Source organism: Hevea brasiliensis, chromosome 14, assembly GCF_030052815.1.
Source record: "Hevea brasiliensis isolate MT/VB/25A 57/8 chromosome 14, ASM3005281v1, whole genome shotgun sequence".
Classification (NCBI taxonomy): Eukaryota; Viridiplantae; Streptophyta; class Magnoliopsida; order Malpighiales; family Euphorbiaceae; genus Hevea; species Hevea brasiliensis.
Window position 1 is genome coordinate 81,919,937 of NC_079506.1, and position 12,743 is coordinate 81,932,679.

General features: G+C 32.4%; 1 protein-coding gene across 2 annotated transcripts; it reads right to left on the reverse strand.

Annotated features, from left to right (window-relative positions):
- Positions 1-262: 262 nt before the first annotated feature.
- Positions 263-10,232, reverse strand: LOC110645444 (uncharacterized). 2 transcript variants are annotated; one of them, XM_058133476.1, is made up of 19 exons: positions 9,852-10,232; positions 9,042-9,111; positions 8,010-8,627; positions 7,756-7,929; positions 7,553-7,666; positions 7,405-7,463; positions 7,178-7,244; positions 6,976-7,027; positions 6,779-6,871; positions 6,529-6,612; positions 6,192-6,416; positions 6,013-6,098; positions 5,653-5,714; positions 4,178-4,247; positions 3,093-3,173; positions 2,913-3,014; positions 2,444-2,568; positions 2,007-2,121; positions 263-670 (listed from the first exon to the last, which is right to left on the reverse strand). In XM_058133476.1, exons 1-19 carry the CDS (start codon positions 9,911-9,913, stop codon positions 557-559), a joined length of 2,373 nt encoding a protein of 790 aa, XP_057989459.1. In that variant the 5' UTR covers positions 9,914-10,232; the 3' UTR covers positions 263-556. The 2 variants fall into 2 exon arrangements, with proteins under 2 accessions (XP_057989459.1, XP_021654319.2); XM_021798627.2 differs by having other exon boundaries at positions 6,013-6,416; positions 9,852-10,231.
- Positions 10,233-12,743: the final 2,511 nt, after the last annotated feature.

Sequence of the window (12,743 nt, forward strand, 5' to 3'; positions counted from 1 at the left end):
AAATTATGATTTAATTTTGTATGCATAGAGCAATACCTCTCCATTGGTAATAATTTTAATTTTTTTGACGATATATTATTTTTTAAAATATTAAGCTTCTAAACTGAAGTCTTTTTTTTATTAATATATAGAAAAAATTGATGTTGTTTTTGAAAATTATTTTGCCAGTTGACTTATTAGACGAGAGAGAATAGCTAGTGGATTACCTTAAACAATCTCTCCAATAATCAATAATTGAAACTGAGTAAAATATAGAATTGACTAGACATAACAAGAGGTTTTCACTGTTGGAAACTCATGTCTATTTTACATTCTTCATCACTATGCAACTATTATTACAGTTTAATGAACAAACAATAAATGGATATGGCTCTACAATGGCTGTCTGATCCAAAAATTACAGATCAAAAAATAAAAAATTAACAAAAGAAATTTCTATTCTATGCTCTTCCTGAAGTTGCACTAGTACACAAAAAAAAAATATATCTACCTCACCAACATCGACTTGAGAGATTTCAACATCTGTAGAGTACAGCCATGTCAAACCTGCAATTCTCTACTCTTTATCTTGAACTGCAATGCCATTTGCATCCTTCTGCTCAGTGCTTGGACTCTGTACCTCATTGGACGATTTGCTGTTGTTCGTCTCCTCAACATTTGCAGGTTTCGCCTGATGCATTTGATTTGAATTAGAAACTTCAATTGAAAAAAAAAATTCAAGCAAATGCTAACTTTGCAGCATATAGGAGGGAAGCATTGGGGTTAGGGGGTTACTAGTTAGTTTAATGCAGACCTAATGTCTAATAGAGCTGCATGGCCAAAAAAAAAAAAAAAAAAAATCCATATAGCCAACCCCAACTAATTTGGGATTGAGGCTTAGTGCTGTTGTTGTAGCTACAAGTTTGTTGCTTGCCCATTTTTAGGGCTATACTTGTTTCCTGATAACTGCATATTATTGTTATATTTGGGATTTGAGGACATCCTCATCCCCACTAGCACATTGAAGGTGGGGAAATATTATACATTGCACAATGGCTTAGCCATCATCTAACACAGTCATGGATCCAAAAGAACTGATGAACTGACAAGTTCTCTTCAATCAGATAATATTCCAAAAACTCGAAAGATAAACAGTATTAGCAATAAAAATAGCAATCTCAAAGAGAAAAGCATACTCAAACTAATTACATGCGCTTTCAGTGAAAGGACAAGAAGTTTAGACAAGCATAGTTAAGTTTAATGAAGTCCAAAACTCCAAATATTAAATCTAATCTTGTACAAAACAAATCTAAAATTCTCAATGTGAAAACAAAACATGACCTGTGGTTACAGATCACAAATAATGTTAACGATTGCAGTACAAAGCTGGTACTCAGTAAAGAGAGGATATATTGCAAAGATGGATTTTACCATCCCACCCCGAGAGAGAGAGAGACAGAGAGAGAGAAAGAGAGAACAAAAAGGAGGACAAAAGCAAATCAGCAAAACAACATCAAAACAGCAGCAGCATGCATTTCTCTGGATCAATAAATAAATTGTATTTTGATTCTTAAAAGTTGTTGAATGGAATTGTACAAGTCTATCAGATACCATTTCAAAGACACTTTCCTGTGAGCATTACCCCAACACAAAGGCTTGCATAACAAGTTTTAGTTGAAACAAGTATTAATCAAGGGTTGCCACTATTTACGTGGTAAAGTGGGGCATGGGAATGAAAACTCCCTAAATAAAATTGGAAGGTTAATAGGGTTAGCCCCTTTCTTTAGCACAACCATTGGATTGACGAAAAACACAAGAACTCAGGGTTAATAATCATACCAAATGAGATTTTTGGAACAAGGTAAAAATCCAGGTAACTACTTTGCCAACAATACTAAATTTTCACCATCACAGAAAGCTCACAAAATCCTAATTAATAAGATAACTACTCTGTCATACAGTACTATCTGTTTTTTCAAAGCTAGCAACCATGAATTTAAACAAATGATAAGATATTAAAGACAAACCTTATTTCGGTCACGCCAACCAAGTCCAAATGGTCGAGCTAGCAAACCAATCTTTCTTGTGGGAATGTCTTGTGCAGGCTCTTGATTGCTTTGTGATGCATCTGGATTAGAAGATCTACACAGGAAAATATGTATTTCTTCTATGCTTTGTTTGAATAGGCAAAAAATGCGCATAAAATACCTTGTCTATACTAGGATATTTATGCATATGCAACACTGAAATTACATAAATACTTTCTAATTTTTCCCTCATTTGTTTGAATTGTAATTTTCCTGGAAAATGATGGTGTCAATGTTAAGTAGACAAGCACTCAATGTTGAGGAGGAAAATATGAAATTTGAACATCCATAAGTTAAAAATAAAATAAACTCATAGATCCATGTCCCGTCAATGAGGCGTGAGAAGTTTTTTTGCATTCACCACACTAACTACATACCGGGGTGACGGTTGGGCTTTAAGCTGTCCAGATTGATACTGTAACGTAGCCTCCAACATTGATTCTGCCATAACCACCCTTTTTTCCATTTCAGCTATTGATGCCATGGCAGCTTCATACTTTTCCTGCATAAACAATAAGATACGATACAAAACAAATGAAAAATCAGGACATTGAAAGTTCATCTTAAATATTGAGATATAGAACAAAACCAATGCACTACTCTGTTCAAAAGGTGCTCAACTGATCCATAGTGCAAGCTATCTTCATTAATAACACATATGGCTCTATGTAGAAAGCTCCATACTAATATACCAAGGAAAAGAAGGGTTCCTACTTTTACAAACCCTTTTTTTTCAAGTGTTAAGGGAGTGGGCTGTGGGAGTTGTCAGAATTTTAAAAACCTTTACTGCATGAAAATTTTGCAACAAGTTTGAAATGAGAAACCAAAAAAAAAAAAAATTCAAACCTGAAGCACTTGAGCAGCATATCTCTGTGCTGCTGCATCTTGTTCGGCATATCTGCGAGCATCTTCTGTTACCTTTTGCTCTTGTTCTACCCGCATTAAAACCTGCATTAAGTAACAAGTGATCTTAGGATTTCATTCAGGGACAAGAAACTATCTTTCCCAAGTGGGCAATAACGAAACCTGAAGCATGGCATTTTCTTGTTCCTGCTTATCAGCAAGGGCTCTCCGCAGCTCAGAAACCTCTTGCTCTAACTGTTCAACCTATAGATCACAAACAGACCTCAATAAGTCTATATGTAATGCATTTGATTGAAGATTACTGAGCAGGATAGGATGCATTAACATAATAAAGATATATTGCATCAGAAGGTTTTTCTAAAACACCTAGGCAACCAACTATAGGATTGTAATCTGCTTTGCTACTAGCGGTACAGACACGCATTGAATAATTTCTAATGACAATTTGAAAATTATCCTTTTTTTTTTTTTTTTTGGGGGGGTGTTGTGGTGGGGGGGGAGGGGGGGATTTGACAGATGAAGATTTCTTTAGAAAAAGAAGACATACAATGAAAAGGGTAAAATATTTTTTAATCATTGATACAAGAATTAAGCAAAATAAATATTGGAACCTTCTCCAACCACTTTCGATGTCAGCTAGAAATACCTTTAAAAGCCCTTTAAGCAGAAACCCAAAGAGAAGAAAGGCAATGCCCCACAATAGGTACAGAAGTACAAATGAGAATAGGTTCTAAAGAAATCCTAAAATTCTTTCTCCGCCAAATACTATAGACCACAGCCAACATGATTAATGTCATAAGCCTTCATGCTTCATTTTCTTTGCCAAAATCTCTAACTTCATTTTCAAAAACCCTCCAAAAATCTTTGCACATAACCATTCTCAAAAATACCAAAATTCCATTTTCAAATGGATCAATAAGTTTAGTGAAGATGAAAATGCGGCTGCATTTCTCATGGCTTCGAGATTTTAAAAGGGGGAAAAATTGTGCAATCAGTTGATCATTGACATTTGACATTTACAGCACAGTTCTCTGCAATTGTATTAGTTTAATTGTTCTTTAACCTTGTAAGTACCTCCCTTGCAGTAAATATCGTTCTCCCTAATCACTGCATCACCCCACCCCCCAGCCCCAAACCCCAAAAAAAGGCCTCAACAGTTTTCTCCCCAATCATTGCAAGAGATGAACAATCTCCTTTGAAAGAACAAGATAAAAAAAGGAGGAAGAGACAAGTTATTTTGGAGGTACCTTAGCACTCAGTTGCCTCCGATTATCTTGCTTGACCATTTCCATCAAAGCAGTCTCCAACTCTTCTGCCCTGGCAAAATTTAATCACAAAAAAATATCAATGCTTGATTATGAGAAAAAATGAAAAAGATCTCAACAGTGGTAACTGCTAGAATGTTCCTCTAGAGACAAAAGGACAACACAGAATTTAAAATATTTCCAAAATAGACCACCACCCGGAGATATAAATTGCCATTACCTTCTATTTTTCTAAAAGAGACTTCTACTTTATAAAAGCCTCTTTTTTTTCACTCTTTCGGATTTACAATTTCCCAATCAAATTGCATATATTAAAGCTTCACTCTCTTTCTTACTTGGAGATATTTGCCTATAAGAATTTTTTTAAAATAAAATCACACTTTCAACAAGAGAAGGGCTCTCAATCCCACAAGAGATCCAAATGCAAAACACCCTACACTCAAAATGACAAGACAAGACCAAACCAAAAAAGAGAAAACTATGCCTAAGTAACCGCATAGAGTAGCCCTTAAACATTCTTGACATTGTTGCATCCCTCCCCACTCAGACATACCTAACCACTAGGGCATCTCCAGAGAATCTCTCTCTTTCTTTCTTACAAATGAATCAACAACAAAGTCTCCAAATTTGAGGTGAAACTCACAATTCAGCAAATATGCCCAAAAGCATGATCCAAACAATCCATATAATGGCATAATGCAAAAAAATAAATAAATAAATAAATATATATATATATATATATATATATATATGAATTTCACAACTATGAAAGCACACAGCAAATATAGCATAAGTTTAGTCACATGTGAACTGTTAATTGCACCTGCTGCGGTAACTAGAAAGGTTAGTAGAGGTTCAGTAATTTAAGAAAATAAATTTCTTGAATGTAAGTTACTACACATGGACCTCATGCTCAAGCTACATGAAATTCTCCTGGACTCGTGAACTACTGACTTTTGGGAAATGATTAATATAATATTTGCAAAACTGTAGTTCACCGAACATTTGCTCTCATCTTTTGTTTGTATTTTTTCCTTGATTTTGAATTAAATGATTGTGATATTTTATAAGGTGCACAATAAAGAAAATAAAGAGAAATTCGAGCATCAGTTTCTTAGTACTAAAAAGATAAGTAGGAGTGTAAAAGAACGAAGCTGCTAGAGACCTAACTCAGTAAAATCTAATGAGCCTAGCCTGAGCTCTTCTAATCTAAAGAATCCAAAGGAGGCAGCCCTCAACAGCATATCTGTAGTGTTGATAATATTGCAACTCTCCACCCAAAAGCATCATCAATTTTTTCTCACAGATACAAAACCTCATTTTTTAAGTTCCAAGTCTGCCCTAACTTACTAAGGATGCAAAAAGCTACCACAGAACCAACAAAGCAAAAAAATTGAGTGGCATGCAGCATGTAGAAACCTATGTTCATAAAAATTGAACAAATAGTGAATGTTAACCTGAGTATAGCAGATCTTTTCTCCTCTAGCAACTTGCACAATTCAACCTTCAACCATACCACCTGCATGTATTAATATTATCAAATAAAGGAATATTAAGTCCATGTTCTCAAAGCTTGACACATGCAACATAGCAGAGGAAGCAAAGTATAAATTTGTGGCAAAACAATAATTGAATAAAAGAGGGAAAAGGGGAAAAGAAGGGGAAAAAAAGTAGAAATCAACGTATTTAAGCAATGTAGAATGTAGATTATTTATGCATTAGCGAATGTACAATGCACATTAAATACTTGCAACTTTTTAAGTCACACAGAATAATATCATGCTAAAGGGAGGGAGGGGGTGGAGGGTAGAAGCCACCTGATCTTGAAGCTCTGGAACACCGTCTATCTCCACTTCCCCTGTCCAGTTTATAAGAATTTCATCTGCATTAGTGGATCCAGAACCTGAACGAGATAAATCACCACTAGTCTGCTTATTTGTCTGTATTAACAATGACTTGGGATCATGCTTGAAATTATAGAGCTTCAATGCCAGACCCTGCGAATCTCTCCATGCTTGAAGCCCTTTTTTTCTTTCCTCAACTGCAGTTATAACAGCAGCTCGATGCTTATTTCTCAACTCTTGTAATCTGATTTCATTCACATTTTGATAACCCATGCAAGCTGTCAATACAAGCTGACTGCTATCAAAGGTTGAGCCAGCCAGTGACTGTAGCAAAGTCACTGCATCTCCAGCATCCTTAGTGGTAACTAAAGCAGGGCCTACAAAAAAGTGAACCAAATTAAGTTTCACAAAGAAAAACACCAACCATGAAGATTGAGAAAGATCAAACAGCCACAGTAAAATAAAAGTTTCAACACTTTTACCCAGTACCATATAACTCCATCAAAGCAAGTGCAGTCCGAAATAGCATGACACGATTTCCTTCAAAAAGGAGCACATCCCAAACTCGAAGAACTGTGAAAGACAGATGACATATTACAGGCAAGCTTGCAACTAGAACACTAAAAATGCCACGGAAATAGGATAACAAAAAATTGGAACAGTCAATAGTTTAGTAGCCAACTTTATCATGCAGTGTTAAACAAGACTAAGTTCACATCCTAAAAGCATAAAACCTGACCACTTTCCCATGGAAGCATGTTCATGAAAATTGAAAGGAACCACGGTCCAGCAACCCACACAACCTGCACTCCCAGGTAATCCAGATGATTTACTGCACCCGAAATTAATCCAACATGAGAAATCACCAAAAGAGTTTCATCCAAAAAAGTTACAATATGTCGAACCAATGACAAATAAAATAAAAGAACAACAAACCCAATTTAGGAAATCTTTCGCGAACCAACTCCTCAAAAACAAGTTGGTCAACCTGACAAAACAGAACATTAAATCAGAAAATCAATTGACAACCACTGACTGATCTCACCCTCATCATGTCTCTCATCTTCTTCAGAGAAAAAAGCACAAGTGCACTAAGAAGGACTGACAGGTGCGAAAACAGAACTGTAGCAAGCATTACCTGAGATTCTATCATTTCCTCTGAGTAATAGCCATCAAAATAGTCATCAATAATGCCCATCAGTGTCCTGAAAAATCATCCCAAATTAAGAAACATGCACAGACAAGAAACCCGGAATGAAAAATGTAGCGCTAAACTTGCTCTAGAAAGCTTGGACAGTTGCTACACTAGCAAGAGAAGCACCAAATTCCAAAGGATATTAGGTTTAACCAAGTTTCACAACCTACCAAAAGGCATTTTCCTCGGGCATCAGAAGTAGTAACAATGCCGCGAAAAAGTTCATTGCCTGTATGCATATTCAATCCCAACCCAAAAAAAAAAAATTAGTAATAAAAAAAATCATCGTGTACTGAAAGCAGTATAAATTTCAAGCACCTGACAGTATCCAACAGAGGGGTTATGTCGAGCATATGCTGTAAGCAACCGCCTCAAAGCGTTCCTTCCATCATCATCCAAAGCAGGATGACCTGGAAATGTCCGTGGCAAATCCTGCATTAGAACCAACAAATTGAGAAACTTGTATTGACAATACCAAATAGATGACCCACTAAAAATTGAAAGACCACGCATGGAATGACCTTCTCAATCTGCACTTTCCATTTCTCCGGCATGCATATAGGATCTGAAGTTGAAACCTTAGAATCACTGTCAGACTGTTCTGCATGATTTCCTGAAATAGTTTCTGAAGCAAGTAGATCCTGGTAATACTTCTCCACTCGACGTGTTCTCACACCCACAAAAGCTTGCCAGAGCTAGAAATGCAAGCACTAAATCAATTGTAAATTCCATGTGCCAAGAAATGAGAGGGAAAAAATAAATAATAAGTGCAAACCTCTCCCCTAAGTGCCATTGGAACACCTCCACGAACAAGAACCTCCAGTTCTTCTTTCCAGGGGAACAAAGATTCTAGAGGGGCTACATTAGCAGCAGTAGCAACTGTCGCAGATGCACTAACACTATCACTGGAAGGGGTGTCTTGAACTGGATCTGACCTTTCCACATCATAAAACTCATCCTCAGAATCCTCTTCAGATACTCCTTTTGCTGATTTGGCATCTTCAATAGGATGTTCTTGTTTAGTTTCTTGTTGGTCTTTTGATGGATTGCCCTTCTTCTTGACACGAATGCTCATCATATCTTCAATGGCACGAAGGGAAGGTCTAATCTCAGTCCATATTTGGACCCTATGAATTTTTTTATTGGCTTTTAACTGTGTCTCTTCATTTTCAGTAAGATCTTTTGGTGAAACATCAGAGCCAGCCCTCTCACTGCTTAAATCATCACCTTCAGCACCCTTCTTTAAACCATCACTTGTGTGCTGCTCTGTTGTTTCAGAATGCAATGCCTTGTTATCTTCCACCAAAGATAAACCATTTACAGGCAATTTTGCAGATTCCGCCTGTCGCTCCAAGAAACTATTCCACCTGTCTGATCTTTCCTCCTCTTCCTCCTAAAATTAAGAGTACACACAGCAGGATATCATTTTTACCTTCATTGGAGTTCTTTTTACTCTACATATGATTTCCAAATGTAGGAAATAAAAATAAATTGAATTTTAGACCATGACACTCAAATTACTAACCACTAAGAATCAACAAACCAAGAAAGGTCATGTATCCAACTAGTGTGGCTATTGCCCAATGATCTAGTAGCATCACTTTATTTTTCATTCTCATTGCTGGTAAGATTAAGGCTTAGTTCAATATGAGTTGCTAGTAGGATATTAACTATTCTAAATCTAAAGGATCCAAGTCAAAGTTTCCTTTTCTCTCATAAAAGTTTTCAATACCCCAAAAAAAAGGGTCAGCAAGTCCCTCAGCAACTACAATAAGCACTAGTAATTATAAGGGGGGGAAAAGAAAACCTTGTAGATATTAGCATATTCTCTGTATCTTTGTACATGCTGCGGTCTCACTGCAAATCCATATGCATCCCTGTCCGCACCAATATACATTAACTCTTCAGATTCGAGATCTTATTATTCATATCATAACATACCCAAAAAAGAAAAACTCAAAACAAGTTTGCAAAAACAGAAAAAACACTGAAAACACACACAGACTACCTTCAAGTTTCATCCCAAATAAATACCATTCAAGTTCTTCATAGCGAATATACCATTAGCAAACAAAAACAGTAGAGATAACACACAAATAATTAAAACCCAAATAAAATGTGGACAATAATAGAATATTTACTTACCTGCAATCTGCCTCCGAAGACCGGCAACTCAAACTAGACAACAATACATTTCACCAAAAACCCAGATTCTACTTCCCATTTCGTTCATGATTGCCTAATCTCAAGCTTTAAACAAAACCACACCACATTGACACATTCCACAATCCACACTTAGTTCCTAAACCAATCCCAATATCATACAATGGCAGTAATACTGACCAAAATCCAAAACAAAACTCACCAAATTCACTGATCAATCACTCATTTTCCCATTAAAAAAAAAATCAAAACAAAAAATAAAAAAACCGCGAATCCCCAGTAAAGCAACATCAATCAACGCGATCAAAACAAATAACAACGAACTTCAACTAATGTAAAGCCCGGAAACTGCACACACAATAGGGGCCAGAACTTGACAGATCAAAGAGATACACCTAGCAAGGACGCGTGTCTCAATAAGAAGAAAAAATAATAAATAGTCCAATTACAAAACCTCTTATGCTCAAAGGCGATGAGGGGATTCCCGGGCTTGTCGAACTCGGTTTGGTCCTTCATTGATGGATCAATTTGATTGGTCTGTTAAGGAGAAATCTCAGGGGTGTGCTGTAACAACTGTCCTTGAATCTCTGCAGCCAAATTTAGAGAGAGAGAGAAGGAAAGGCATGTGATGTGGCTGCTATGCTTACTACTGGCAATGGGTTTTGTATATGGAAATGGAGGAGAAGGAGAGACGGCACATGCAGAAGCAGAGAGGGCGTGGCTAGCGTCACGTTGTTGTTACATGTGGGTGATTTCTTAGCACGGAGATCAAGAACGGTAACGGAGAACGTGAGAAATGATGACAAAAGAGGATTTTTTTTTTTATATAAACTTTATTCCAGTGGTATTTGAATTAATTATATGAAAGGAAAAACAAGTATTGGGCATGTCCTTTGTTGTAATTCCGTCTGTAGTGTCGTGGACAACGGCAGCGCGTTGCGTAGATCTCATCTATGGATTCTGTCATTCAGTGAATCCTGGGGCGAATAATAATTTTATGTAAAATTTATTATTTAATTTCTAAATTTTAATTAATATTATAATTTAATTTTTTTATTTTAAAAAATAATTAATTTAATTTTTCAATCATACTTTAATTAAAATTAAATTTCATTATATTTAACATTATTGTTATTTTAAATAAAAAAATAAATATACTTTTATTTAATTATAAAAAATTTATTATTTGATCTATAAAATTTGATTAATATTGTGATTTAATCTTTATATTTTAAAATTTGAATAATTTAATTTTTATATTTGCTAATTTTATTAAATTTTATATTTAAATATTAATTTTATTACTAATTATTAATAAAATTTTTACTTAAATTCGATATATTATAGATTTAATACATAAATATATGAATCATATTTTAATACATAGATCTGATTATATATTTTATATTTTAAATCTATAATTAATTAAGTTTAAATAAAAAAATTTTAAGATAAAAAAATTATTTTTCGTAATATAAAAATTTGTCACTATTTATTTTATCATTATAATTAAAATTTTTAGTTACTATAAAATATCCCTACACAAAGCTTAAACCTTAAAACTTAAATTTAATAACTTTCAAACCTTAAATTTATTCTGGATTGAATATATATATATATATATATATATATATATATATATATATTTATTTATTTATTTATTTATTTATTTTAACTAGTGAAATTTATACATTTTTGTTAATTATAATAATTATATTACTATTTAAATTTTAGCCCCTCCATACTTATTCTTATATCTGCCCCTGGTGAGAATCCATAGTAAGAAAATAAATTTATATTTTAATTATAAGAAAATTATTATTTAATCTTTTTTTAATAAAATTAATTATTTAATTTTTTATTTTAAAAACACATTAATTAATTATTATATTTTTGCTATGTTTACTATTTATCCCCTTCTTCTAGTTTAAATCCATTTTTTTAATTCATGTATTTAAATGAGAAAAAAATTATCATTATAAAAACTAAATAATTTAACACTTAGAAAAATAAATATACCAGATAATCATATTTTTCAACTAATAATTATTGAATGAAATTTAAAATAATGTTTAAAATGATCATATAAATTAAAGAGTAAATAAAATAAAAATATAAATACTGATTAATATATTTTTTTAAATAAAAAAATTAATTAATTAATTTCATTTATAGAATAAATAGTAATTTTTTTTAATTAAATTGAGTTGAAATTTGAATTTTGTTTTTAACTGAATTTAAACATTATAGTGATCAAGTTAATTAAGCTTGAAGTGATGGTAAAAAAGTAAAATTTGATGGGACATTATATCAATCAATTATAAATATAGAAGAAATATACATGTAATAATTTTTTTAAGTGTCTTAAATATTAAAAAAATATAAAAATTATTTTTTTAAAAATATTTTTCATGAAATAAATAAAATGTAAATTTTAAAATTTGCTACTCGAAGATTTTAAGCTAAGTTTTTAGAGAATGTGAAAGATGATGTAAAGCCAAAGCTAATGGAAGTGAATTGATGGTATGATTATAAAAAATATATATATATTTTTTAATTATATATATATAATTTTTTTATTATAAAATTATTAATTGTTATATGAATGATATATGATTAATAGGCTCTTTCAATGTACTATAAAAATATTTTCATTCAATTGTGAATTTTATACCACCAATGTAAATGGTCACACAATAAATTATTCATGTGATGTTAATTAAATATAAAACTTTATAAATTTTAAAATTTTATGTAATAATTTTTTTTAATTCTTAATAATTTATAAATAATATATTAATGAAAATAATTTAGATAAGTGATAACATGATACATTATTTTTCCTATATAAAGTCTATTTAATTAATTGCTGTATGTCAAATATTTTATTATTTTGTCATTATTATAAAAAAAAATTATATCACTATTAATTTTAATTGAATTAATTAATTATTAAAATTAAAAAAATTTTACTATATAAAATTTTAGAATAAAATTATATTATAATTTTAAATTTTAAAGATAATTATTCAAATTTATATGAAAATTGTATGATTTCTCTCCGTCACTTGCTCGCTTGATGATCGTAGAGTCGGCAATCAAAAAGTTTATCTTTTCCTTCTCGCAAAACACAGTTAAAAGTTCCCGACTTGTGCGGGCAGACGTGGACGTGATTCATATTTATCCAACTAATGGATATGGACTGATTAGAACCAATTACATAATTATTAAATTAAATATTTATATTTATATAATATATATATATATTAATTAATTTTATATAAATTTATATTAAATATTTAACTTTCTAATTATAAATTTTATTTTTGTATGAAATTGAATTTAT